At 40.4% G+C, this 27,457-nt stretch overlaps 1 protein-coding gene across 1 annotated transcript in view; it reads left to right on the top strand.

Annotated features, from left to right (window-relative positions):
- LOC148874340 (glutathione synthetase, chloroplastic-like) overlaps positions 1–27,025 on the top strand; it is a 69,718-nt gene extending 42,693 nt beyond the window's left edge. The window contains exons 9-13 of the mRNA XM_088965639.1: positions 17,040–17,161; positions 19,381–19,520; positions 26,065–26,257; positions 26,533–26,674; positions 26,760–27,025. Coding sequence (XP_088821765.1) covers positions 17,040–17,161; positions 19,381–19,520; positions 26,065–26,257; positions 26,533–26,656 — 579 coding nt within the window. The 3' untranslated portion in view covers positions 26,657–26,674; positions 26,760–27,025. The remainder of the gene's footprint in view (positions 1–17,039; positions 17,162–19,380; positions 19,521–26,064; positions 26,258–26,532; positions 26,675–26,759) is intronic.
- Positions 27,026–27,457: the final 432 nt, after the last annotated feature.

The raw sequence follows: 27,457 nt of genomic DNA, 5'->3' as shown, positions 1-27,457 counted from the left end.
ATTGGGTTGCTGGTGATGTTTATTGCAGCCTTGTTGTCATAGTAAAGGGACATAGGACTGTGAACAACAACTCCAAACTCCCCTAGAAGATTCTTTAGCCAAAGGACTTCAGCCACCCCATGTGCCATAGCTGTATATTCAGCTTCAGCACTTGACCTTACTACCACACTTTGCTTCTTGCTCTTCCAGGTCACCAAATTTCCTCCCACAAATGTGCAATACCCACTAGTGGGCTTTCTATCATCCATCATGCCCAATCAGCATCTGTAAAGGCTTCAACTTTTAGGTGATTGTGTTTACTGAATAGTAGGCCTGTTCCTGAATATTTCTTCAAGTATCTAAGGACTCTCTCTGTTGCCTCCATGTGTGGCTTCTTAGGAGAGTGCATAAACTGGCTCAGGACCCCAATGGAATAGGCAATGTCTGGATGTGTCATGGACAGATAATTCAGCAACACAGTCACCTAGATTGTGGTCCGCATCCATAGGAGTATCTGTTGGCCTTGCACCTAATTTACCTGTATCCCGTAATATATCAAGGGTGTATTTCCTTTGAGAGACAAAGATACCCTTTGCTGAGCGGGCAACTTCAATCCCAAGGAAATACTTAAGGAGGCCTAGATCTTTCACTTCAAATTTAGATGCAAGGAATTGTTTCAAGTTCTATATCTCTGAGCTCCAACTTCCTGTAATGATGATATCGTCTACATACACTACCAATACAGCAACCCGTTCCTGACATATCTTCACAAAAAGTGTATGATCAGACTGACATTGTTTGAATCCCATCTCTTGAATTGCCATGTGAAACTTACTAAACCAGGCTCTGGGAGACTATTTTAAGCCATAGAGAGACTTTCGTAGCTTGCACACCTTATTTTCACTCCCCCTGGCACAGAATCCAAGGGGTTGAACCATGTATACTTCTTCTTCTAAGTCACCATTCAAGAAAGCATTATTTATGTCCAATTGATGCAATTCCCAGTCAAAATTAGCAGCTAAGGACAAGAAAACCCTAATTGAGTTTATCTTAGCCACTGGGGCAAAAGTTTCATCATAGTCAATCCCGTATACTTGTGTGTACCCTTTGGCTACTAATCTTGCTTCGTACCTTTCAACTGTTCCATCTGCCTTGTGCTTAACCGTAAACACCCATTTGCACCCCACGGGGTCTTTTCCCTTTGGAAGATCCACCAATTCCCAAGTTTGATTTTTGTGGAGGGCATTAATCTCCTCCTTCATGGCATCTACCCATTTAGGGCATTTTAAGGCTTCTGCAACATTCTTGGGAACAAGGATGCAATCAACTGTCGATAGGAAGGCTTGGTACAAGGGGGAAATGTGGTCATAGGAGACAAAGTGGGTAATGGGGTGTTTGGTAGTGCAAGACCTGACTCCCTTTCGTTGGGCAATAGGAATGTCAAGGTCATCTATAGTAGGAGTAGGGTTAGGGGGTGGACTTATCTCCTGGGAGTCTGATGATGTTAGTTGCTTAGTGTTTGGCTGCTCCATATCTCTATCACACCGCTGATCTCTCCGACGTGTACGTTGGAAGACACGGAAGGGAGTAAGGTCCGGAATAGAAGGAAGATATACCTGAACCTACTTCTCTTCCACACCACGACTCTCCCCCTAAGGAGAAGGGATGAATGGCTCAGACTCAAAGGACACATCCATAGACACAAATAACTTACGACTAACTGGATCAAAGCACCGATACCCTTTTTAAGAGGAGGGGTACCCCAGAAAGACACAAGGCATGAACCGAGGGTCTAACTTACCTCGGGATGGAAATAAATAATGGACAAAGGCTCGACAACCAAAGACTCTCATGGGGATGGAAAATAAAGGAGACTGAGGGTACAATATCTGATGAGGGGCCATGTAGTTCAGTACTCTGAAGGGCATGCGATTGATGACATATGCAGCTGCAAGTATAGCATCCACCCAAAACCTTTTTGGGACATTCATGTGTAACATCATCCCGTGGGCTACCTCAAGAAGGTGTCTGTTTTTTCTTTCTGCAATACCATTTTTTTGTGGTGTTCTGGCGCATGAGCTTCTATGAATAGATCCATGGGAGGCAAAGAACTCATTGAGCTCCCCATGGAATTATTCCTTTGCTTTATCAAATTGGAAGATCTGTATTTCAACATGGAACTGCGTAAACACCATCCTCTGGAAGTCTTTCACTATCTTTGGAACTTCGTGTCTGCTACGCATAGGAATTACCCATGTATAGCGAGGGTAATTATCGATCAATGTTGAAGAAAACTAAAGAGAGGAGAGCTTGAGAGTTCGGCAATGGGGGTTTGAGAATGAGAGTTTTGAACCTAACTCTCTCTCAGCACCCTAACACTTTTTTATTAGATAGATTTGAATAATTACAAGGAGGCCCTTAGTTGGGCAATAATTTACAAAGAACATAATATAGACAGGATGGGCCCAGAATAAGGCCCATTACAGAAAAACATAAATAACAAGAAAGAATAAACAGCCTATGGGCCATTCGGCCCATCCTCTCTACACTCCCCTTCAAGATGAGCATAGATGTCAATCATGCCAAGCTTGCTAGTATCATATTGAATTTTTGCCTTGGGAATGCCTTTGGTGAGAAAATCTACCAACTGTCCTTCAAATATGATGAAAGGAAGAGACATTTCACCCGAAGAGACCCTTTCCCTAATGAAGTGTCGATCAACTTCAATATGCTTAGTTCTATCATGTTGCACTGGGTTGTGAGCAATGTTGATGGCAACCTGATTATCACAGTACAACATCATTGACTTGTCATATTCAATCCCAAGTTCTTCCATCAATGATTTTAGCCATAATAATTCAAAAACTCCATGTGCCATGGCCCTGTATTCTGCTTCAGCGGAAGACCGAGCAACAACCGATTGTTTCTTGCTTCTCCAAGAAACAACATTACCAGCCACCAAGCTGCAATACCTAGAAGTAGATCTTCTGTCATCAATGTTTCCGGCCCAGTCAACATCAGTGTAGGCTTCAAGTTTCATATGACCATGCTTGGCAAACAGAATACCCTTTCCTGGGGAGCCCTTCAAATAACATAGGATTCTCTCTATTGCTGCCATATGAGTGTCTCGGGGAGCATACATGAATTGGCTAATGCAACTGACTGCATATGCAATATCTGGCCTAGTCATGCACAGGTACAAAAGTTTCCCAATAAGTCTCTGAAAGATTCTTTTGTCTTCTAACAATGTCCCATCTGAGACTGAGAGTTTATGACTCATATCAATAGGAGTAGCAACTGGTCTAGCACCCATCTTTCCAGTTTCAGAGAGCAAGTCAAGAACATACTTCCTTTGGGAGATAAGAATCCCATCCTTGGATCGAGCCACTTCTATGCCAAGAAAGTATTTCAATTCCCCCAAATCTTTAATCTCAAACTCTGTATGGAGAAAAGATTTTAGATCATGAATTCCTGAAACATCATTACCAGTAACTACAATATCATCTACATACACAATGAGGTATACTGTCAGATGTCCACTCCTCTTCACAAAAAGAGTATGATCGGACTGTGTCTGCACATAACCAAAGTTAACAAGTGTTGTTCTAAATCTCTCAAACCATGCTCTAGGGGATTGTTTTAGTCCATAAAGAGATTTCTTCAACCTGTATACCTTCCCTTTCATATCAGTTCCATACATCCCTGGAGGAAGAGACATATAAAACTCCTCATGTAATTCACCATTTAGAAATGCATTCTTCACATCCAATTGATAAAGGGGCCAGTCAAAGTGAGCAGCTAAAGATAGAAGAAACAACAGAAGAGATGTCATCTTGTTAACAGGTGCAAAGGTCTCCAAATAATCAATCCCATGTCTGTGTATAGCCTTTTGCAACCAACATGGCCTTGTACCTTTCAATGGTGCCATCAGCTCAGTATTTGATAATAAAGACCCACTTGCAACCGACTGGATCCTTCCCTTCAGGCAAATCCACCACTTCACATGTGTCATTCTTGTGTAGGGCATCAATTTCAGATCTCATAGCATCCCTCAATTCTGGAATCTTAAGAGCTTCTGACACAGACCTAGGAATAGGGTTAGAAGCAACAGAAGAGAGATAGGCAAGGTATGACGGTGAAAGCAATCTATAAGAAAGGTGCTTGGAAATGCAGTGTGCATTGCACTTCCGTTTTCCTTTCCTAACAGCAATGGGAATATCAAGGTCAAGGAAGGATGACTCCAAAGGTGCTGAAACAGTACATGTTGTCTCTTCTGTGACTGGAAGTGTATGAAACTCATGTATTGTAGGAGAAACAACCTGCACATTTCTAGATCTTTGCCTTTGATACACCTTGGGATTGAGGATAGGACGAGGAGGTAGAGTACTGGGACAGGGAGAGTGGAATGACTGATCCACCCTTGATACATTTGAAGGAGAAGCAGACACATCAAGAGACTCAACAGGGATAGGAAGAGGAAGAGCAAACACCTATGACAAATCCTCCCCCTGTGGACAATGTCCTTCTAGAGAGGAACCATAAAAGGGGGAAAGCTCATCAAAGGTGACATCCATTGAGACATACCGAGTGCCAGTCTTTGGATCAAAACAACCCTTCTGTGTGGGGGAATAACCAAGGAAGATACACTTTTGAGCTTTGGGTTCAAAAATATGCCTTTGGACACTTGGAACATGTACATAACAGGTGCAACCAAAGACACGAATAGGAACAGGAAAAAGATCATTGTCCGGATGAAGGAGATTGAAGGGAGACTTAAACCCCAAAACCCTGGATGGCATACGGTTTATAAGGTAGGTAGCAGTAAGATGTGAGGCAAATAAGATACTTCTTACAACTTCAACAATATGCCTATTTTTCCTCTCAGCAACTCCATTCTGTTCTGGGGTCCTAGCACATGAGCTTTGATGAAGAACTCCCATGTCAGAGAGATAGCAGGATAGGTTCTTCTCAAAGTATTCTTTTTCATTGTCAAATCTGAAGATTTTAATCTTAGTATCAAATTGGGTTAGAACAAATTCATGGAATTGTCTTACAAGTCTTGGAACTTCATCACGAGATTTCATCAGGAATATCCAAGTGAACTGAGAAAAGTCATCAATAAACAGGATAAAATATTTGTAGCCACCCATGGAGGGTAAGTGGTAAGGCCCCCACACATCAGAGTGCACAATATTAAAAGGAAAAGAAGATCTTTTATTGCTCAAAGGATAATTGTTTCTACGATGCTTTGATAACTCACAAGACTCACAATGAAGATTGGACAAACTAATTCCCTTAAACAATTCAGGGAATAGATGACTCAAGACAGAAAAAGACAGATGACCAAAACGACGATGACACAACATAATCCGACTAACAGACTCTGAAGAAACAGATCCGAGAGCAACATTCCCAAGATGATCAGTGCATTGTCCCGGAGTATCAAGTAGGTATATTCCGTTCGCCTCATGGCCACTCCCAATCATCTTCTGAGACTCCAGGTCCTGAAAAACACAGGAGGAAGGAAAAAAGGTTACACAACAGTTTAATGACTTGGTTAAACTACTTACAGACAACAAATTTGTATTTAGTTTAGGTACATGAAGGGGAAAAGGTAGGAACAAGGAATCCGTAGCCTTGATGATTCCCTTACCAAAGATAGGGGCAAGTGAACCATCAGTTAAAGTGATTTTATCACGTCCAGGAAGCAAGTCATATGAAACAAACAAGGTAGAAAGATTGGTTATATGGTCAGAAGCACCTGTGTCAATAATCCAAGGGATCTTGAGATTATCTGAAGTGGTAACATGATTGGCAGAAGCCCTTATACCTGAATGAGCAAATGCAGAAGAAGCAGAATTTCCTGAAGGGTTGGAAGGAGAAGTCACATCACCCAGTTGACTGATCATCTTCTCAAACTTTTCATATTTTACTCTCATGGCTGGCAATTATGTAGAAGCAGACATCTCTTCAGTATAGTACTTGGCACTATCTGGCCCAATAGCTACATTTGCACTTCCTGATCTTTTACTATCATGTGTTTTTTTAAACCAAATGGGAACAAGATTAGGATGTAATTTCCAGCACTTGTCTTTGGTGTACTTCGGCTTCTTGCAGTACTCACATATAACTTCTTTATTTCCTATGCCACCAGAAGTTGCAGCATTCCCTTTAGGTTTAACCCCCATATTCGCAAAGTGATCACTAATATCAGCCCCTTGAACCTGGACAACCTTTCTGCTCTCTTCACTACTCACCAATGCATAAGCTTGTGACAATGAGACACACTCCTTGGAAAGAATATTCTGTTTTGTGATATCATAGTCTGGGTTTAGTCTAGTTAAGAACTCAAACTCCCTGTTCCTTTCAACCAATTTTCTGTAGGTCTCTGCATCATTGGTGGTGTCCCAAGTTACAACTTCTATTAGGTCAATCTCTTGCCATAGAGACTTCAGGGTTGAGAAATATACAGCTAGAGGTTTCTCCCTTTGCCTTAAATTCTTTACATCACTTCTCAATTTATATGCTCGGGCCACATTGAGTTTTTGGGAATAGGTTTCTGCAACACTGTCCCAAATTTCCTTTGCTGAATTCATCCATAGGTAGTGTTGGCTAATTTGTGGCTGCATTGAGTTCACAAGCCACCCAATGACAGTGTAATTTTCTTGCATCCACTTCTCGTAGGATGGGTCATCTTCTGGGGGAGCCTTCTTACTCTCGGAAATAAACCCCCACTTTCCTCTACCACATACATAAATCTTTACTGATTGTGACCATGCCAAATAATTAGTTCCATCTAGTTTAACTGTGGTCACGGTCAATAAGGAATCACTTGTAGTCCCCTGAACCAATCCATATTCAGCACCACTCTTGTTTTCAAAATCTGAGGAGTACATCATGTAAACACTTCAAATATGATTTCAGATGACTTCTACAAGTATACTAAATGAGGACAAGCAAGAACTGAGTTCAGCCGACCACAAGAAGGCAATACACTGAGTTCAGCCGACCACAAGAAGGCAATACACAAGGTCAAACTACACCCGAAAGTTGTGACAACCAAGACCCAAGCAAAAACTTCTACACGAGTCACCAAAAACAGCTTGGTTCAGCCTTCAAGTAGTTATCAGAAACTTCTAGGCACTGTGCACTCAACCGAAGTTCCTTTTCAAATCTGGGACTTCAAGGTAATCACCAAAGAAATAGCCAAGAAGAGTAAATACCAATTGGTATTGCTGAAAAAAGGCCTTTTTACAAACACAGTGTGGTCAATAGAGACAATCCCACAGTTAAAAAAGAAAAAAAGGCTTCAAGAACAGTCCGTACAGCCCCCAAAAACAGCCAAATATAAGTAACAATCCACAGCCTTGTTACAAGGATGTTTCGGCAGTTTTGATGGTCCAAGAAGGAATGGAAACAGCCCAGAAATTTCTGGGTTAAACCAGATCAAATGGCAGCCGAAAGTAGTACAGAGCAACCAGAAATTTAGAACACTTCAACAGTCCAAACACATCAGAAAATAACCCAGAAATCTGAGCACAACTTACAGTTTCGAGCTTCAAACCAGAACTGAGCTGTTCCCCTTCCCTTTTTTTCTCTGATTCTTCCTGGCCACCGAACCACTTCTCCAAGAGATTCTAGTCTTGGGCACTTCCAATGACTTCCAAGAATCAGGCAACACAAGCCTAAGCTTCCAGCTCTAGAATATTGAAGTTCAGGCCTGCTCTGATACCATGAAGAAAACTGAAGAGAGGAAAGCTTGAGAGTTCGGCAATGAGGGTTTGAGAATGAGAGTTTCGAACCTAACTCTCTCTCAACACCCTAACACTATTTTATTAAGATAGATTTGAATAATTACAAGGAGGCCCTTAGTTGGGCAAGAATTTACAAAGAACATAATATAGACAGGATGGGCCTAGAATAAGGCCCATTACAGAAAAACATAAATAACAAGAAAGAATAAACAGCCTATGGGCCATTCGGCCCATCTTCTCTACAAATGTAATAAAGTATTTATATCTACCCTCAGAGATTACATTTGTAGGCCCCCATACATCAGAATACACAACATGAAAAGGAACATTTGATCTTTTATTACTTGAGTGAAAAGTTGTTCTACATTGTTTGCTCAACTGACATGTTTGACACATGAACTCTGACACTGAACATGACTTAAATAAAACTGGAAACAAAGATTTTATTATTTCGAAAGAAGCATGACCTAAACGACTATGCCACAAGAAGATCTTACTCTTATTTAACTGACTATGCGACTCTGAGGATGACACCGAGAGACCAGCTTTGTTGTCGAGAATCTAGAGACCATCCACTAGGCTTCTTCTACCAATCGTCCTCCCATAAGTTAGATCCTAAAAAACACATGACTTAGCAAAAAATGTCACACTACAGTTCAAGGAGCTTGTAATGCTACTAATTGAAAGCAAATTTATAGGAAGCTGAGGAACATGCAATACACAATTCAGGTTAAAGCCATGGGGAAGGGATATTGATCCTTGGCCTGCAATGGAAGAAAAGGAGCCATCTGCAAGTCTCACTCTATCCCTTCCTGACAAGAGGCTATAAGATTGGAACAAGTTAGGCTTACCGGTCATGTGGTTGGAGGCCCCTGAGTCAATGATCTAAGGGGAATTTGTGGGAGTAACATGGAATGCAGAAGCCATATTACCTGAAGTAGATGAAGTACCAGTGACTGAGCTGTCCATTTGTCGCAAAGCCCTACCATAAGATTCCAGGTGCTCTCTGAAGGAATTCATTATATCCTCCTTGGGGTTAGACTTATTAGGGTGGTCTCGGGTACTACCGACAACATGAGTGTCTTGGGTTGCCACATGTGTTGTGCTCATGTTCTTCTGATGACCTTGACCTTTACCCTGTTCTTGACTCTTTGCTGCCCATTTGGGTTTCCCGTGGATGTCTCAACAAGTGTCACGTGTATGTCGTGAACGCCTACAGTAGGTACAGAACAACTTATCTTTATCATCCGCCTTCTTAGGGTCAGTTTTCTTTCCTGTGGAGCTATTATTCATTGCGGCCAAGGCAATTTGTTGCTCCCCCTCAGCTATAACCATCACATTCCGCCCGCTTTCTTCAGATTGGACAAGGGAGTATACCTCGTGAACCGTAGGCAACTCTTTGTTTCCTAGGATCTGCACCCTCAACGGTTCATATGCAGGGTTTAGTCCCAACAAAAAAGCAAACACCCGTTGCTGAGAGACCAGCTTCCTATAGGCCTTAGCATCATAATCGTGCTTCCACTCTATGGCCTGATAATGGTCCAATTCCTTCCATATGGAGGTAAGGGCTGAATAGTATGAAGCAAGCTACAGTTTCCCTGTTTACATGTTGAGGATTCAGCTTGTAACTGGTAAAACTTGGCGTAATGCCTTTGCTCAGAATAGGTAGTTCTGGCCTGTTCCTAGATCTCACTAATGGTTTCTGCCCACATAAAGTTCTTTTTCACATCAGGTTCCATGGTTGCGAGGAGCCAAGACATCACCATACTGTTTTCTTGGTCCCACCTATCATGTTCAGCCGTCTCACCCTTGGGTTCTTTCACACTTCCATTGATGTAACCAGCTTTACCCCTTGCGTTACATAGAGTCTCTTAGCCCAGTCCAGGTAGTTCAGCCCGTTTAAAGGGGTAATTGGCTTGGGAAAAACCATTCTTTCACCTCCCATACCTGTTGTGCTGCGGGTTGGTGTAGCCTCTGATGAAGTTAATTCTGAAAGAATGGTAGGATCCATCTAATGGACGCCATAAAGATTGCAGAATGGGTGGGCGAATTTCAAAAATTTTCCTACCTTCCTCCCAACTAGGAATCGTATTCCCTAAATTTCGAATACAATATTCAAGGATCCTACTTGAACCATAATCGAACTAGATCTGAACCGAAAAGGGAAGGGAGGAATTATACCTGATCCAGAGAAGCAGTATCTCCCAAAGTTGGTGTTCACGCCCAAAGATGACACCAAGATCCGCTCCTACTGAAGATGACACAGTTGTAGTGGAATGGAACCAGCAGAGTGCGTCCCACACACTGGATCCTTCTCAAGAATCCTCTGGAAACTTTGAGCACCAAATCTTTTTCAGTCTTTTCTGCAAGACTGATGTCAAGAATTGATTTCTTGATTTCTTTCTTCTTCAAAGATCGAATCTTGCTAGAAAGAATGGCGGCAGCTGGAGGAGAACTCCTGGGACGAAGATAGCTGAATTGCTTCTCTTCTCTCTGGAGTGTGTATGAGATCCAATCTCAGTTCGCATGATGATTTCTTGCTCACAACCCTAGGTTCGAAAATCTCATTATCTCTTAGGGTTTCTCCTCTTTTCTTCTTGATTAAGAAAACTCCTAATTAGGAATTATCCCAATCCAAATCAGTATTTTGATAGGGGATGATCTTAATCCTATCTACAGATTGAGTTAGCTTACTCCCGATCTTATCAGGAGGTTACCAGATTCAAATCTGATTTGAATTTGGTCTCCTAGAGTGGATAAGGTTAGAGGCCCAATCCTTTTGCTAACTTTAATCCCAGATATGCCCATAGATGGGTGATCATATCAGCCCAGCTCAAAATGGGCTTTTGGCCCATTAAGTGTTCAGTGCTTAACTAGTTTCCAATTTGCTGCCCAGTTGGGCTTTCTTTGTATAGCGTGGGACCTAAGCATTGATCTACACACCAACCACATGGGTTCGGCCCAACCTTTATTACAAGGCCCAGCCGAATTCACTGAAAAACTCAGTAAACCCCTGAGCCCATCACATGAACCCTATGGGCCCAACACTTACATTAAGTGGTCCCTGGGCCAAGCCATCTTATAAAAACCCAGGGACTGTGGGCAGGTGTAAGATTAGCTCATCAGGTACTATCCTAAATGGTCTTACACTTAACCTCTCAGCCCTTAATGATCAAGCACTGCCCGACAAGAGAGGACCTCTCCCTTGGCTGCAAGGAACAGTGCCGCACTCTCCACTCACATGGATCCCGGGAATTAAAACCATTTGCAAACATTTTGAAACCGTACAAATATATATTAATTTTGCAAAACAAAATTCCAACGATTGAAATCAACTGCCGGCAGTTTGGTTTCCATCAGAGAGAGTGTCTTCCCGATCATTACCTTTGTCCGACAAAGGGGCTGATCCTGTCATTACGATCACCCACTCAGATGAATTCTTAGACTGTCCCAACATACCCAGGTTTGATCCCCGCTAAGGATCTCACTGATTGGCATATCAAAGACAGCCCGATCCGACACCTAGTGAAATGTCATAATCGAGTTTAGGGGTCAGGTGTAACTTTCCAGTTTTGCCCATCTGTCTCCAAGGTCCAGGGCAATACTAGAAATCTAGTCCGGTTCAATGATTCGAGTAATCCCATACTGCATGTGCCTTGGGTCTTACCTTGGTGGCCGAGACAAGCCATCCCAACACTTGGTGGCACACCAGTATCAGCCTTGGCAAGATAAATCTCCCCAGACTTATCCAATGGCTGTGAACATTTAAAACTAACACGAGTCTCAATAAGTGTCCGGTTTTAGGGTCTTGTACAGAATTACACCAAACAACATGAATCAAACATGCACTTTATTTATTTACACTAAATATCAAAAGTACATCAAATCGGATTGAAGCTAAGGGCATACAAAACTACCTAACAAATTCATGACTTGCCATCGAGTACTACTGAAAAACAATCCAAACACCACCTAACAACACAGCTGCCACAATCAGAATACCAACCTTCAGGGCGTTCACTCCTAGAATGTGAGCAAGAGAACAATAAATACTGCTGAGAACAAAGGGTTCAGTCAACACAACGTCCAAACAGAACAATAAACCAGTCTAGTAATCGGTTCAGCACCACCAATACAGACATTACAATCAGTCTGACTGTAGTTCACACAGCCTAACCATCCAACGTCGAAACAAATAACTATATAACCAAGACATGAGCCCTACACACCATCGGCCAAAGAAGGCTGAGACAAACTAAAACAAAAAAACCACACCTATTCAGCACTTGTACGAAGGTGCTAATCTGAACTTGACTTCACAGCATCGAACGGAGGAGTTTGCACCAACATCGCCCTTCTCCGACTAGGGTTTTCTTGCTATTACGACCAAGAAAAGAAATCACAAAAATTGCTACCTAAAAATTGCTAGGGTTTCCACAAAAAACTGCTGGCAGAAACTGCTAGGGTTTCTACAGAAACAACCGCCAGAAACTACTAGGATTTTTGCAGAATCAGCCGCCAGAAACTGTCACATCCAAACACTTTTAAAGATAGGGCAGGAGAAGCAGGAGGGGTCGTAGGTCTTCTTCAACCCAAAAAAAAAAAAAAAAACTGCTCTGATACCATGTGATGATTCGTGGGGATTGGGAGAGAGGGAGAGAGAGAAAGAGAGAAAGGAAGAGAGAGGTACGGTTGAGAGAACTCACCCCTGGCTGCCGCCAGTTTTCTATTTATATTAACTTCATAAAATAATCAGAAACTACAAGTATGCCCCTGGTGGCATATCCTAGAATCAAAATAATAAGAAAAAAAGAAAAAACTAGTAACTGTAACTGACTAACAACCTACTAACAGCAGCTATAAAATAACAATTAACAATTGAATAAGCCTTACAACATTGAACTTTGCTGGCCTTGACTTCTGTAACGTTGTCTCTGAAAGACACGAAATTGAGGGGGGTTAGGTGGGGAAGGCAATAAGACTTGAATCTGGTTCTGTTTCTCCTCACCAAGATTCTCCCCCTGAGGGGAAACAGAAAAATAGGGAACATTTTCAAAGATTGAGACATCCATAGAGACAATATTTCCTTGAGACCGGATCAAAACAACGATAACACTTTTGCGAAAGGGGATATCCAAGAAAAACACACATAATAGCCTTAGGATCAAGTATACCCCGAGTAGGGGAGAGAGCATGAATGAAGCAGATATCCAAGAAAAACACACATAATAGCCTTAGGATCAAGTTTACCCCGAGTAGGGGAGAGATCATGAATGAAGCACTGGCACCCAAAAACACACATGGGTATGGGAAACATTGGAGCCTTGGGGAAGAGGAGCTGGCGAGGGGACCTATATTCCAACAATTGAGAGGGCATCTTGTTGATAATATATGTGACAATCATAAAAGCGTCCAGCCAAAACCTTTTTGGAACTTGCACCTGCAACAAGAGTCCTCGAACAACTTCTAAGGTATGGCGGTTTTTTCTCTCTACAACCCCATTTTGTTGGGGAGTTCTTGCATAGGAGCTCCTGTGAATAGATCCACAAGAAGTAAAGAAGTTAGAGAGGTCACCATGAAAGTACTCCTTAGCATTGTCTGATTGAAAGACTTGAATCTCTGTTTGAAATTGGGTGTAGAACTGTAGACCATTCGTTGAAAATCTTTCACAAGCTTAGTAACTTCTTCTCGTGAGTGCATAGGGTACACCCAAGTGAATCGAGAAAAACCATCAATATAAGAGATAAAATATTTGTAGCCATTCTCAGTTGGAATATTCACAGGTCCCCAAACATCAAGGTACACAATGTGGAAAAGAAAATCCGATATTTTATTACGTAAAGGAAATGAAGTTCTACAATGCTTGCTTAGTTGGCACACTTGACACTGAAACTCATTGACAAACACATACTTAAATAATTTTAGAAATAAGTACTTTAAAGACTTAAAAGACATATGACCCAAATGATGGTGCCACAAAAAAACTTGACTATTACTAGATTGACTCAAAGACTCTGAGACTGCAAGACCAACTTTAGTTTCTAGCACATAGAGGCCATCAACCATGTTCCCTCTATCAATCGTTCACATGGAAGCCAAATCTTGAAAAACACAAGAATCGGGAAGGAAGTTATTGAGCAGTTCAAGGTATGTGTGAGACTACTAATGGATAACAATTAATGGGAATTTTTGGAACATGCAAAACATTTGATGATGAGAGACCAAAGGGTAAAGATATAGATCATCGACTAACAATGGAGGAGAATGACCCATCAGCTAACCTCACTTTATCTTTTCTAGAGAGAAGGGTATATGATTGAAACAAAGTTGACTTACCAGTGATATGGTTGGAGGCACCAAAGTTAATAATCCACGGGGACTATGGAGTATCAGTAGACACATGAAAAGCAGAGGCTAAGTTACCTGAGGAAGAGGCTGAGGAGGTAGAAGGTGTGGATCTGGAATCTGCTTGTCTGATAGCCCTACCATACTGCTCCAAATGGTCATAGAAGGAGTTGATAATATCCTCCTTGGGATCAAAACTAGAAGGACAATCCTGAGACTCATGTGAGGCAAGGTTGGCTGAGGTGAACTTCTTCTATGACAGCTTCTTGTTCTGTTCTTGTGCTGATTTCTTGTTGAGTTCCTGTGCTCATTTTGGTTTTCCATGCAGTTCCCAACATGTCTCACGGGTGTGTCTAGACTTTTGGTAGCGAGTACACCACAATTTATCCTCATCATTCACTTTTTTTCTGATTTTCCCCCTTTCTTGCTTAATTGGCATTATTACGCACAATTAAAGGTATGGTCTCCCCCTCAAGAGAATTCATAGCAGACTTCCTACTTTCCTCAGACTGAACTAAAGCATACACCTCTTGGACAGACGGGAGATCCTTGCTGCCCAAAATCTATATCCGGATAGGCTCATACATGGGGTTAAGGCCAAGAAGGAAAGTAAACACTCGTTGCTGGGAGACCAACTGTTTGTAGGCCTTGGCATCTTTCTCACTCTCCCATTCAATGGTTTGGTAGTAGTCCAATTCCTTCCAGACAGATGTGAGAGTAGAGTAGTAGGCTGATAAGCTCCTCTCACCCTGCTTGCATGTTAAAGACTCTGCCTGTAGCTGATAAATCCGTGCATAGTGTCACTGTTCTGAGTATGTTGCATTGGCTTGATCCCAAATTTCCTTTGCTGTCTCAGCCCACATGAAATTTTGCTTGACTGAAGGCAGCATTGAGGTCAAAAGCCAAGACTTTATCATGCAATTTTCCTGGTCCCACTTATCATAATCCGCAGAACCAGCCTTGGGTTCCTTTGTCATCCCAGTTATATATCCAGCCTTACCCCTGGCAGTAATGTCACATCTCCTTGGACCAAGCTAAATAATTTCTGCCGTCCAAGGGGTAATAGTCATAGGAAAGTGAAGGGTCTCATAACCACCAGACATCCCTCCTTGATGTGAGGTGGTTTCCAAAGTTGCAGAATCTTCAGAGTTCATGGGAGCCAAATGTAGGCAACAGACACAAGCTTACTACAGTCCTTACTCAACTAGGCTAACACAGACAACTGCTAAATCAGAGCACAGGCCTTGCTGTCACAGATGTTCACAGATCTGATAGGCCCCTTCTTAAGGCAATACGAACAATAGAACACATTAAAAAAAAAGCTGCTGCACTCTGTCAGTCAAACCAGGTCACTTATGACCTACTTAGGTTCCTCAAACATGAAGATTATTGGGTCTTCACACCCACAAAGAGGGACAAATTCCCTTTATACCATTCGGTCAAGCAGAACAACTTAACCAGTTCTTGGTTTCAACACCAAGAACTAAAAAAAAGGTTGATTTTAAATTCTGTTCGTATTCAGTCCAGGAGTCTCTACAGTTTCCAACTCAGGAACAAACAGAAAACCACAGAAAGAGAACACCAACCTCTTAAGAAGACTCAATCAGTCATCCACTGGTCTCTGGGTGCCGTATGAATCAGTTGCAGTCCAACAAACAGGGGCAGGAACTGGAACGAACAGTCTTTAGATGGAGTTCGCACTTGTCTCTTCCATTCTCAGTCCAGAGGAGCAGGGAAGAGTTTTGAATAGCAGGAGATGATTACAGAACACAGTCCTGCTCTGATACCATGTTTTAATCACTAGAACAGTGGGTGAAGAGAAGAGAAGAGGAAGAGAGAAAGAGAATGAGAGAGACTCAAGATGATGCTGGTGGTGCCAGCCTTTTTTATTATATATACTAGGGTGGCCGTACAACTTAAAAGAAAGGAGAAAAGACTAAAAAGCCCCTTGTGGCATATACCTAATATTACATCAGAACTCAAGGGCTGGTCAACTAGTACATGCACAAATAAAAAAAAAAAACCTACTTAGGAAGAAATATAAGTACCTTTGGCAGGCCCCAGGGATGGTCAGCCAGTACTAGTTTTAATGGACTTTCCTAAATTGATAAAGTGTCCATTATCTGTCATACATTTAATTCCAACTCTACATGGATTCTTGAGAGATACTTCTATGTAACACTTTCCTTTTTCTCCCGGGTAAGTTGACATGAATGGACGGCTAATATACATGATGGATCAATTTTCCTGTAAAATGTTACTAAGTAGCAAATATGAACTTTGACTTTTTTCCATATGTATAAGATGTTAGAGTTCAAAATATATGGAATATTTTACTAGAAAATATTTTTCTTTGGACATTTCCAAGGGTCTACATTTTCCCATCCTGCCAAGCCATACTCTGGCATTCTCATGTCTGTGTTCATGCAAGACTGACCAGTGCATGCTTCAAATGCATAATAATGATAAACAACATTGAAATTCTTTCTTAGAATGTCTTCCATGATAAGAAATGATCTAATCAAATAAAAAAGAACCTGTATAATCACCTGATATTACTGTAATCTTATGACTGGACACACTTTTTTTGACTAATGACACATTGAAATTCTTTCAAATGACTTTGGGTGCATGGGATTTCCTAGGTTGGTGCTATTAAGTTATGGATTTCAAATCATTTATCATTCTGTGGACTGCAATTAGACATTCTGGATCTGTTACCCACTAGTTGTTCCCACATCTATACCCACCACCGCCATGTATTGGAAACATCTCCGTATGAATGAAAAGGGAGATATTCCCAATGCACAGCTGTTATGTCTGGTGGGTAGGGATGTGGGAACAACTAGTGGGTAGCAGATCCGAGCCCACAATTAGACAGTCCTAGAGTCTAGGGTGCCTTAATGTTGCACAATTTCTTTCAAGGTGGTTGACATGCTTATGTTCTTATTCATTGACTAGGAATGGAGAGCTAGGCTACTAATGGAGCAGTCCTCTGCTATCAAGTGCCCATCTATTTCCTACCATTTAGCAGGAACCAAGAAGATTCAGCAAGAGTTGGCAAAACCTAATGTACTTGAAAGGTAACAGACCCATATTTTTTTCTTAATTATTCTCTGTACAAAATGAAATGATTAATATTGATTTTGAGCAAGTATATTCAGCTTCTATTCAATCAGTAAAAATGAGGAGAATAGAAGGAAATATAAGCCTATCCATGGTCTAAGATAAGGGACCTAACCTAAGCCATGAAATGAATAAAAAGGAGTAACCAGAAATAGTAAGAAGGAAACACTCTTTTTCCCTGGAGAGGTCTCTGCTACAACTCAGAGGTCTTTCAACCATAGCCTAGGAAGTCTATCCATTACGGTGTTAGTAGATTTGGTAATCCATCTGAATGAGATATGGACAAGTTACACTCCCAATATGTGTTGACTTACTATCTTTTTCTGGGCATATGGCTGTCTTTTGTCAATCCATCTGAATGCATCAGTCTGACCTTTGATGGAAAATCATCAAGTCTTCCCTCATGGAGCCTCCATGACCTAACAGCCCCAGGAACACCAGTACGGTGTTTCTTCTCTGATCTCTTAAAGCACCATAATTTTCCAAGAACACCAGATTCTTGAGGAGACTCTATCAAATTAAGATTAACAGCTACATTGGTGTAGGGGAAGACACAGTCCTAAGTACTTCTTGCTGAAGAAAGAAAGAAAGGGATATTGGGCTGGCAGTCTCTTGCATAGAATCAATCCACTTAAAGGTCACTGACGTCATCCTTGTATAGGATTCAATGTTGTATGATCTTTGAGAAGGTGGATCTGTTAGAAAAGATCCTATTGTTCCTTTCTTTCCAAATGCTCCAGATACCAGCAAAAAAGTGCACCTTCATATCTGACCCTCTCTGCAAGGACAGAGGAGAACCGGTTCAAGGGTGTTCTGCAAATCTGATGGTGGGTTCCATTGTGAGCCAAAAGGAGACATGAAATGTCCCTTATTCTGGTTGGTCCTAGTTTTACTCTAACTGAATGGAAAGATGTCAAGCTAACCTATTTTCTACCTGACACAAGAAGCACATGAGAAAGAAGTGCTCACCTTCTTCAATGCCATTGTAGTACTTGACAGATATGTTTTGATTGGTGGGTAATTCATGGATGCTGACCTTCATTCTGATACCTTCCAGCATAATACCCTGATCTGAAGTGTGATGAAACTCTACATGAAATTATGAGGAAATGGAGGAGCAGAAGCATTGGATCTGAGACTAGTAAAGAAATATGAGCAGTACTGACTAGTGTGCTTGTTAGACTAAATTCATTAGACCCATCTGTTGGTATCAGATGGACTATAGTAGAAGAAGTGAATGATTTTAATGGAGAAAGGAAGAGGACAAAAAATCTGAAGAGAGAAGAAAGCATTGGATCTGAGACTAGTAAAGAAATATGAGCAGTACTGACTAGTGTGCTTGTTAGACTAAATTCATTAGACCCATCTATTGGTATCAGATGGACTATAGTAGAAGAAGTGAATGATTTTAATGGAAAAGGAAGAGGACAAAAAATCTGAAGAGAGAAGAAAGAGAGATGATATGAGAAAATAATATTAGGGCTTTTGGCCCCTATCAATAACCTATTTGCTTACAAGTAAATTGACAAAAAAAAAAAAACCCACATGTCCAGAAAGATAGTAAACTCAACAGAAATAAGCCTCTGAACTCTTTGACAAAGGCTGTGACTTCAAGGCTCTTATGATCCCAAGGAAACCAAGATTCCAGGTAATACCATGTGTAAAAATTGAGGCACAATGCAATGACAGATTCTTGAACTTGAATATAGAATAGAGACTATGGAACCTTTGGCATATGGGAATGTCCCAATTCCCAGAAACATAGGTTTTCCATAATCCTACTCTAGTTCATCTGATAAACCGAAAAAGCAGAGGGAAAAGCATCTAGATTTCCATTATCGTGAGGTTTATATCAGACAATCCCTCTCCTGCCACTATACAACCCCCCCCCCCCAACACAATGCATAGTTCTTAGCAGGAAAGAAGCAAATCTATCTTAAGATGCCAATATTTGTAAAAGTGTGCTCAAAATCTAGTAAATGACTCGCTAAAATGAAGTTTCCTGATGCACAATTATGTTCCTATTTGATTTCTGTGGTTTCACTTGACATTCTCTGATTCTAATCAAGTTAACCTTTTTTTTGAACTTTAAAGCTGCATATTTATGGAAAACTGCAATGAATTTGGTTTTTTATTGATTGTTTTACTCGTGTTATTTGTGTGCCATGCCAAGCAGGTTCCTCGAGAACAAGGATGATATTGCCAAGCTACGTAAATGCTTTGCTGGATTATGGAGTTTGGATGACTCCAATGCTGTGAAGAATGCAATCAAGAGCCCTGAGTTATTTGTTCTCAAGCCCCAACGTGAAGGAGGAGGTTTGGCTGCTCTATTGTCATTTTTTGGGTTATTTACTAGAACACTGCCTATAGTTTAACAGATTTACTATTTTACTTAAACATACTCTATAGTTTTCATTTTACTAAAACACCCCTATAGTTTGCACCTATTTACTTAATCGACCTTTCACTAAGAAGTGTTTGTTTTGCCATCTGAAAATAGTACAATGATCACCTAAACTGAGTGGAAAATGTTCAAGGGCATGGGCCTATGATTCATTATTCCAAAAGTGCCCCTAACACTTCTTTGTAAAAAAACAAAATTGACCAAATAGAACCAAATAGAGTGGTTTCTTGTGTCTTACTAGGGGCACAAATGGTATTTTCTTTTGATTAAATGTATTCAAATGGGTATTAGGGTGAAAACTGTCATTTTCCACTGTCATCTAATGGAAGGTTGATTAAGTAAATTGATTGCAAACTATAGGGGGTGTTTTAGTAAAACGCAAACTATAAGGTAGGTTTTAGTAAATCCATGAAACTGTAGGAGTGTTTTACTAAGTTACCCTTTTTTTTGGGTATCCATGGCAGGAGTAGTTTATTATTCCTATTCCTATTATCATTGTTTTGGTTTCTTGTCATTGTTGGTATCATTTTTTTATCAATAACAGTAATTCATTAATTAGAAAAAAGGATACAAATGGAGGAGATAACCTCTCTTATATCCTCCAATCAAGATAAATAAAGCAGAAATGTTACAGTTGAGCCCAAAACAAAATACCCCTGTTAACCCCTTGTTTTGCTAACCCATCAGCAAGGGAGTTTGTACATCATTTAACCCAATTTACTTTAACTTCCATGTCTTTTATCAGCCACTTGGACTTTTTCTTTTCATTACTGTACACCAACAACCCATTGTTTTCTCCCTTCAGCCAATCCACCACCAGCTTGAATCTCCTTCAATGATCAGCTTCCTTGTAGTTAGGTCCTTAACTCTCTGCACACCTTCTAAATCTGCCAAAATCTCAGCTCTAAGACAATCACCAGCTTCAATTGGGTCTGAAAACAGGGCAATTATTATCCCTTTTTCATCCCTTACCACACCTCCAATACCTGAGGGTCCTGGCCCTTGGGTTGCCAAAACTGCTCCCATCAATGTTCAATTTGTGAAAGCCACTTGGAGGGGGGAGGGGGGGGGGGACCAAACTGGGACTGATACCTCCTGAACTGGGGCTGAGAATGCAACTTCTTTCCGGTTTCTTGACAAATCATCTAATGATACATTGTTGAAGAGTTCCAAAGATTTGAGCCAATGCATTACCCTGAAACAAATCACCTCCTGAATAGATTCCTTGTTTCTCTCCTTCCCTGAGAATAGTCTGAGATTTCTTTCTTCCCAAATGGTCCATATAATAGCAGCCCTTACGCAATGCCACATTATTCTTCCTCTTTTCTGTGGCAATCTGAGGAAGGATGGAGCAAACAAGCTTTTCACATCTGGTGGGAGGGCCCACCTGCAACCAAACAAAGAAGAAAACCATTCCCATAAATCTTTAACAAAGGAGCCTGAGATCAATAAATGATAGCAACTCTCACCATTAACCTTACAAAGAAAGCACCAATAGGGAGACAAACAACTCCTTGGTATCATCATCATTATTGTTATTGTTATAGCTGTTTTTATTGTTGTTATTGTTTCGCTAGGGATTATTTGTCACTAGCCTGGGAAGAACAACCTACGGTGACTTTGGTGACAATGTGAAAGAAACCTTAGCTACACCTCTATTATGGAAGTAATTATTTTAGGAAATACAAACATGAACTTGTTGCAACCAAACTGCAGTAAAACAATCCAAAAGAGGAAAATAGTAGAAAAGGATAAAGAAATCCAACAAATCATTCCCAAAAGACATCATCATCATCTGATCATCATTATCCCAACTCTACGGGATTGGCTGCATAAGTCCTGTTTCACTGTTCCATTTTGTTTAATGTCATATCCCATTATTAAATTATGAGCAAGTGATCACAAAAATTATGAGCACTTAAATAACTTCGTACTACTTTGACCTATATCCTTCTTAGTCTGCCTAAGCCCTTCTAGCCTATTCAACTTTTGTCTTCTCACGGGTGCTGTAGGTGGTCTTCTATGCATGTGAAACCATTTTAGTCCACTTTCTCTCATTTTATCACATATTGGAGCTACTCCTAGGTTCCTCCGAATGACTTTATTTCTGACCCTATTTGTTAGAAGAAATTGTACTGAACCAAGGCTGGGTGTATGGAGAATGCCAACCCAAACACAAGACCTACAAAAGAAGAACTCCGCATCAACTCCCAGACACAACTAATAACAGGGTGGCATAACCAAATATAACAAGAACTGGGATTTGACTTCCAAGAATGTAACAGAATGTAACAAGCTCATGAATAAATACAAACAGAGGAAAGAAAGGAGGCAGGAAGCTTATTCAAACTCTCTCTCTCCCTCCCTCTTAATTTCTCACTCCAAGGAGGTGGTTCCTCATTAGAACCTTGAGTTAGTGTAGAGAAGATGGACCGAATGGCCCATAGCCCACAGTTGTGTTTTATATTCTTGTATGTTCTATTCTGTTCTTAATGGTCCTTTTCTTATGGGCCTATTTCAGCATTAGTTTTTTTCTCTTATTTTTAAATCAGCCAGCTGCCCCACTAAGGGCTTACTTGTAATTTATTGTTAATTAGTGATTAACCCTTTAATTAAAAGATTAGAGAAGGGAGAGAGTACGATTAACTCGTCTCTTCCATCTTTTCTTCCTTCTCTTCTTCCTTTTGCTATCTCGTTTGTTCCTTTCCCTTTTTTAATCAACTGCTGTTTTTTCTTTTTCTTTTGGGACCGTTTTCCTTCTTGGTATTAAAGCTATAATTTACTATATTTTTTTTTTCTTTGGGGCGGTTCCTACAAAGTTTGGGGGGATGTTATTCTTATAGCAACATACCTCATCAATCGTATGCTATCCAAAGTCTTGGGTTTTAAGTCTCCTTTTAATCTTCTTTATCCAAACAAGGAGCTTTTTTCTCTTCCCCTTTGAGTCTTGGGCTGTACTTGCTATGTCCATATTTCTAGTACCTAGAGACATAAGTTTGAACCAAAGGTACATAAGTGCATTTTCTTTGGTTATGCCTCCACACAAAAGGGTTATTGCTGCTTTGATCCTAGTAGTGGTACTCGTTTTGTCTCAATGGATGTTACTTTTGTTGAGTCTACTCCCTTCTATGGTTCATCTCAAGGGAGTGTTCTTCACAGTTGTTTGCATTCCCCCTTCCGGTTCTTGTTGAGTCTTCTTTTCTTGAGTCCAGAGTGGAACACTCATCCCCTAGTCCCTCCACTATTCTTGTTCCTCTGCTATTGCCTCCTCATCCTCCTACTATTCATAGGTGGTACCAGCGGCATAGGGCCAAGAGTGAACATATTGTTTCCCCTACATCACATGAACCTTTTACACTTCCAATTGCTGAAGAGACAACAGGTGCTAAGGTCACACCCTTGTAGTCTCCCTTCCCAGACCTCGATGTCCCTATTGCCATAAGAAAAGGTAAACAAAAAGTTGATAAAAAAAAAAAAAAGAAAAGGTAAATGAAAATGTACTACGCATTGTATTTCTAAACACCATTCTTATGGTCTTATTTCTCCCTCATATTATTCATTTCTTTCCTCTATTTCTCCTCACCCTCCCTTTCACCCAATTACACCACCTTTGTCCAAAACCAAAAGACTCAAGGACTTCCAATAAACAAGGCCAATCTACCAAGTTATATGCCTTTTCAAGATCCCATTTAAACACCAGCCCTTTCTTCTCACTTCTTTTTTGATCTTCCACACTTCCATATGCTATTAAGATTTGATCCACAATTTGTTTATTCTTCACAAGAGCACCTTGATTGGGGGAAATGATTGTGTGGAGAACCTCTCTAATTCTTGGAGATAATTCAGAGAAAACTCTTTTGGGTGGCAAGCTCCCTCCTTTTTTTGGAATTAATGCAAGAAAAGTAGAATTCATACATGGACTAATCACCCCTCTATCAAAAAATTCAGAGAAAACTCTTTGAATATCCTCCTTAAGTATCTCCCAACAATTTTGATAAAAGGCCATCGTGAAACCATCGAGACGCAGAGCTTTAGATCTATCCATAGAGAAGATGGCTGCCCTTATTTCAACCCCACCTTCAACTCTTGAGGGAGCCTAGGCCAATCCAAACCTTCAATCTATAGCCTTTTATTCAAGGGCCTTCTAAATATAGATTTAAAGTGTTCCACAAAAGCCCCTTCAATCTCAGTCTATTAAGTTAGAGTTGTACCATCAACCACCAACTTAGAAATGGTGTTCTTCTTCCTCCTTACATTAGCTATGGCATGGAAGAATTTTGTATTCAAGTCTCCTTCCTTCACCCACTTATGTCTAGACTTTTGCCTCCAGTTAATTTCTTCTTTAAAGAGGATGTCCTCCAAATTTTTCCTCAACTCCCACCTCAGCTCTTTATCCCTTTCTCCAAAAGAACCTAATTCTTCCTTTGCATCTAATTCCTCAATCTGGTTTATCAACTGTTGTTTTCTTTCTCCTAACCTCCCAAATTGAAGAACATTCCATTCCTTAATTTTTCAATATACCCTTGGGTTACTTTCATTCCACCACTCCTTTACTTTCTCCTTAAAGCCCAAGTAATGCAGCCACATATTCTCAAATCTGAAGGGGGAAGGTCCTTTGTTTCCAGGTTCAAACTTGCTAATCTGAATTGGCCAATGGTTAGAAGTAACTCTGGGTAATGCCCTTGACACCATGTCTCCCCAATGCTCTTCCCAATCTGCAGTGAAAAGAAATCTGTCTAATTTTGAGTAGATTGGGTCTCTTCTATAATTGTGAAGAACGATTTGGGCCAGGTCACTAGTGCAAAACTTTGCAAATCTACACAATCCAAGATGACAATGAAGACGGAGCCGAAAGTGGTGTATATCTGAATGGATCACCAGAATCGAATTGGGCCAAAAAACAACAACTAGCACCCGAGATATCTCTCCAGGCCCTTACCAGCCTCAACTCTCCACAAATAATGAGGGTTTCAGGAAGAGTCAAAGGGCGCCACGTGTCCATCTTGATCGATAGTGGAAGCACCTTAAATTTCATAACGGGTGTGTTGGCCAAACAACTGGGATTACCAATCCAACCTATAACAGCATTCAAGGGCCAAGTAGCAAATGGTACATCTCTTCCCTGTGAGGGCATGTACAAGCATCGAACCAACAATCCAAGGGTAGCCATTTGTGGTGGACTTATACCCACTAGAGCTTAGCGGAGCCGGTATTGTTATGTGAATCCAATGGCTGAGACAGCTGGGACCGGTATTGTGCGATTTGGTCCAATTGTCAATGGAATTCAGGACAAATGGAACCAAGATTCGCCTACAGGGTTTATCAACAAAAAGTTCAATCAATCTATCTCCCCTCTTGAAACAAGCTCAGGATCCCACTCAGCCCATCCTCTGGGAACTTAATCATACAGGCCCCATGTTAACCCAAGCCCAAGATGCAACCACACAAGAAGAACATCAACAACTTAGAGCACTTCTCCAGCAATATGCAGCAGTATTCTAGGAACCTACAGAATTAACACCTTCCCGGGAACACGATCACCGCATTCCATTGCTCCCAGGAGCAGCACCCACAAATGTAAGACCCTATTGCTATCCTCAATTTCAAAAGAAAGAAATCGAGAAGCAAGTTAAAGAATTATTAGATAAACAATTCATCCAACCAAGCCGTAGCCCATTCTCTTCTCTTATCCTCTTGATCAAAAAGAGGGATTGAACATGGCGTTGTTGCATTGATTATAGGATACTCAATAACATCACAGTCAAGGATCGGTTTCCAATCCCAGTGATTGGCAAACTTTTGGATGAGCTCAAAGAAGCCCAGATTTTTTCTAAGCTGGATTTAGAGGCAGTCTATCATCAAATTAGAGTGCACAAAGGCGACATATACAAAACAGAATTTCACACTCATGATGGACATTATGAATTTCAGCTCATATCATTTGGGCTCACAAATGCCCCAACAACCTTCCAATCCCTCATGAATGATTTATTTCGTCTGTACCTACGCCAGTTTATACTGTTTTTCTTTTTTTTATATGATATCCTAGTCTATAGTCCCACATGAGCCCAACACTTGTAGGATTTAGAAATAAACCATGGGACTACTAATGCCTCAAATTTTGAAATAAACCATTTCCCCTCTTAAAATGTCTTAGGATTCTTCTTGAAACTTATCTTCCTTTCACTCTTCACTTGCTAGAAATTGCTTCAAGCCTTCAACCTTCTATTTGGTAGTGGTTCACAGGTTCAATACTCTTGAGTTGTTTGCATGAAAGTAGGGATTATGGAAGAAGTGAATCATGTATTCTGGAACTTTGTTTTTGGTCAGTAGTTCTGGAAATTTCTTTTTCAGATTTGGTACCATTATTCCTTTTAGCTTTTTGAGGTTTCAATGTTTTTTTTTTTTTTTTTGTGGTGGTAGTTCCATAACAATGGTTTGTGATTCATCCTTCAGGGAACAATATCTATGGTGACAATGTGAGGGAAACTCTATTGAAGCTGGAAAGGGAAGGGACTGAAGAACTTGCTGCTTACATTCTTATGCAAAGGATTTTTCCAACTGCTGCTTCTGCATTTCTGGTTCGGGATGGCATTTGTCATCAAGACCATGCCATATCAGAACTTGGGATATATGGTGCTTATCTAAGGTACCAAGTTATTCTATTGCCTTTTTGTTATGTGTGCATTAAGAGCGAGCGAGCGAGCGAGCGAGCGAGAGAGAGAGAGAGAGAGAGAGAGTAGTTAAGGCAGGAGGTGCAGGATGGAGCCTTTTTTTTTTTTTTTTTTTTGATAAATAGGATAGAGCCCTTTAAAGCTTAGGATATTTTAAACTTCATTATAGTTAATCTGGTATAGCACTAAAGTTTTTAAAGTTATACCTTTCCATCAAGCACAACACCATGTATGACATATTGGAATGCAGGAACAAAGAGAAAGTGATTATTAATGATCAATGTGGTTATCTGATGCGGACAAAAGTGTCATCATCAAATGAAGGTGGAGTTGCTGCTGGTTATGCAGTCCTGGATAGTATATATTTGAATTGATTGAACGGATTTGCAAAGGTAAACTAGTAAGTTCTCATGCAAGGAAGATTTATTGACATAAACAACCTTTTGATCTAAGGACCATTGTTTTGAACTTATGCAGAAACCAAATTAAAAGGGTAGCCCAGTGTACGAGGTGCCTGTCAATGCGGGGTCTGGGGAGGGACAGATGTACACAGCCTTACCCCTGTACAAACAGAGAGGTTGTTTCCAAATTATTTCCACCAAGTGTTTCCATTTTTATGGCAATAAAAATAAATAACAAAACTCTCCTGATGGTCATACTTTATTGTTTATTGTGACTCAAGCGTGGAAGCAAGGAAAGTAATCATGGAAGAATAAATGAAATTTCTTCATATTCTTGAGCAAGTGGCAATTTCATTATTTTGGGTCATTTGGATTTTAGTGTTTGTGTTTTTTTTTTTCAAATTTATTTCCTAGTCTGTTAACGTCTTAGGAATATGGTTTTAGTCATCTTAAGGAGTTAAAATTAGTTTAAAAAGTTTTATTAGAGAATTTTTAGAATTTTAGAAAGTTAAAGATGCGGTTAGGTTATTTTTCTTTCATATTTTAGGGCCAAAAATTATCCATGTTACATATTTCAGTTTCATTAGGTAGGTAATTGTATTAACTTTTCCATGAGGTGAAATTCATGTAAATCTGACATGTTTTGAGAGAGCTATGACCATTTATTAGTAAGGTATTAATCTATGTTAGGATTGAATCTTTTTTAGGTCTATCTTGGAGTACTTGGTTTGTTTAGTTGTACTAGGAATGTAGGATTAGTAGGAGTGTCATTTC

Source organism: Nelumbo lutea, chromosome 1 (assembly GCF_056320005.1).
Source record: "Nelumbo lutea isolate HS-2025 chromosome 1, American lotus-T2T, whole genome shotgun sequence".
NCBI classification, from domain to species: Eukaryota; Viridiplantae; Streptophyta; class Magnoliopsida; order Proteales; family Nelumbonaceae; genus Nelumbo; species Nelumbo lutea.
This window is presented reverse-complemented; position numbering and strand designations above follow the sequence as displayed.